General features: G+C 46.1%; 1 protein-coding gene across 1 annotated transcript; it reads right to left on the bottom strand.

The window, feature by feature from the left end:
* Nucleotides 1-7: 7 nt before the first annotated feature.
* Nucleotides 8-724, bottom strand: LOC102041781 (gap junction beta-2 protein-like). The gene has a single exon (XM_005417696.1). The coding sequence runs from the start codon at nt 703-705 to the stop codon at nt 28-30; it is 678 nt and encodes a 225-aa protein (XP_005417753.1). The 5' UTR covers nt 706-724; the 3' UTR covers nt 8-27.
* Between the last annotated feature and the right edge of the window lie 1,900 nt (nt 725-2,624).

Below are 2,624 nucleotides of genomic sequence, written 5' to 3'. Positions count from 1 at the left end.
GAGCCAGTAAATCCTGAACCCAGGGACTTATTTCAAAACTGCTGCTTTCCCAGATTCTTTCGTGCAAACTTTTATCACTAGGTAGCACAACTCAGCCAGATTCAACATCATGCAGATCCCAGATACTGCAAGCATGAAAATAGTAAACGTGGTTTTCTCAGTGGGCCGAGACACAAAACAATCCACAGTGTTGGGGCAGGGCCAAGCGTCGCACTTCACCAGGCGGGGCATCTGGAAGCCATCGTACATGTAATAGAACACATACATGAAGACAGCCTCAAAGATGATCCTGAAGAAGATGCTGCTGGTGTATGTCCACCACAAGGGGCCCCGAATGTGAAGCCTTTGCTTTTTTAGCTCTTCAATATCAATTTTCTCACCGTTTCTGAACCGCCTTTTCTTCTCATGCCTGGTGTAAGCCACATGCATGGCCACCAGCAGCGCAGGTGTGGAGACAAAGATCAGCTGCAGGGCCCAGAGTCTGATGTGAGAGATGGGGAAAAAGTGATCATAGCAAACATTTTTGCAGCCAGGCTGAAGTGTGTTGCAGACAAAGTCATCTTGTTCATCTCCCCAGACTGTCTCTGCAGCCACAACCAGGATCATGATACGGAAGATGAAGAGGACTGTGAGCCATATCTTCCCAATACTGGTGGAGTGCTTATTTACACCTCCCAAAACACCCTGCAGAGTTCCCCAGTCCATCTTCTCTTCTGTGTCCTTTTACCTGCAAGATGACAATACACAGAATGGTCACTTTTCAAACTGTGAAAAATCAACTCCAAACCTGTGAAAAAGAGAACTTACTAACAGTCTCTCCAGAGCCATAAGTGTAAGTCACTTTCATTTAGGTCACCCATATGTTTATGGATTCAAACAACTTATTAAACTCTCTTTCCATCAGTTTATGATGGGACAAGCATACCTCAGTGTATTACTCAACAAGGCTTTGGGCAGGAAATTCGTTCATCTTAATACAGTTCCTCTATACCTCCTCCATGTTCTCCTGCCCTTTCTGTGGTGGACTCTGGTTAGTATTTTGCCTTTCAGTGTACTTCCCAAAGCAAGAGAAATTACTATCACTGCATGAGTTAAGCCACATCTAGACAAACTAGAGTCTTCTCTAGCATTTTTACAGGATTTCTTTACCAACACCATAGCCCTAGAAGGCTGAGGTGCTTTCCTTGTCCCAGAGGTAAGTACTACTTGGCCTTTTTCAGCAGAAGTCCTTGCTCCACACAGACACCTCCAGCAGGCCTCCAAGGCTTTCTGTTCCAGCTCAGACAAGGCCCTTAATCTCAAAAGTACAATATCTGAATTTGCCAACAGTGGTGAGAAGCCTCAAGCCAGCTCTGTCAGGGCTGCATGCTTATATAGCACAAACCATCAGGCAAAGGCAGATAGAGCAACGAATGTGGAAGGGCAAGCTCTGCTCTGTCATCCAAAAAAGGAGGCAAGCAGAGTCACAGAGCTGAGAATAAAAAGCCCTCATCTGAAGAGTTTATGTTGATTTTCCAGATGCTATCACACTCCAGCAGAATACAGAAAGTCAGACATCAGAGAAGTTTGATTTCAGCTTTCCTCCAACTCTTAAAAACTAAAATCCACTCTTTGCCCCTTTTGAAAGTAAGTTTTGCTGAAGTTCAGACCTCAGTCTCAGGGCTCAGCTTTCACTGATTGCAGCCATTTGGAAACTATCACTGAATTGGACAAAACACTTTGAAACCCGACCTGGGAACCTGCATAGCTGGTCCATCATGTCTCAAGGCTAGACTGGGGGAGCCACATGGGCCATGGATAATAGCTCCATCTCCTCTTGGTGCTGGCTGTGTGCTGTGGAGAGAGCATGGTACCTTGCAACGCAACACAGGCCAAAGTCTACAAAAATCTCTCATTCTCACACAGCAGAGAGGGGGGCAAAAAAAAAAACAACTTTTTACCCTGGTGCAGTTTCATCCCAACCAAAGGGACAAAACGTGCCCCAACACATACCCTTGGTACGAGGGCCTAGCTTGTACGGACAAGCCTGGAGGCAAGAGGGAGAGGTCAGATTTACTGTGATGCGGAAAGGTAAAATTGGGTAAGGCAGAAAAGAAAACAACTTTGAGAAGATGACTGGAATTCCTGAGACTTCTCATGCTTTGACTCTGCTGAAACTGGCACCATTTTATGCAACATTTTACACTGAGCTAACCTACAGGCTATGATGAGATAGCTGCATTATTCTGTTAAGAATTGCCTCATATCTGTTGCACAGTCAATAAAATCAAGTAAATTAAACCTTTACAAGAAGCTAATCAGAACTGAAGGAAAGTCTGGGAAGTGCATATCGCTGAGCTGAACAGCCTGGGCTCCCAAGTGCCATCTCACACAGCAGTTCCAAAGCAAGGCTGCAAGTTTTGAGGGGAGGAATAAACTCTTCTCCCTCTTATCTGCCACTACCGAAACACTGCAGTAGGTTCTTAGGGAGCCAATCTATCCGGACCCCCAACTTGCCAACCAAGACACCGTTATTGAAAACACTCCAAATCCCCACTCTGGGTTAGTAGCTGGATCCCAGCCCCTCCCTCCCTCCGCGCCGACCTTTATCCCGCCGAGTTCCCGCGCGGCTTCAGCGGAGGGAA

Source organism: Geospiza fortis, unplaced genomic scaffold (assembly GCF_000277835.1).
Source record: "Geospiza fortis unplaced genomic scaffold, GeoFor_1.0 scaffold16, whole genome shotgun sequence".
In the NCBI taxonomy this organism is placed as follows: Eukaryota; Metazoa; Chordata; class Aves; order Passeriformes; family Thraupidae; genus Geospiza; species Geospiza fortis.
The sequence above is the reverse complement of the archived record's forward strand: the minus strand, read 5'-3'. Positions and strand labels throughout refer to the sequence as shown.

Bases quoted from the DNA above. Each gene is read 5' to 3' on its own strand.
- LOC102041781 (XM_005417696.1), bottom strand. From the start codon at position 705: ATGGACTGGGGAACTCTGCAGGGTGTTTTGGGAGGTGTAAATAAGCAC.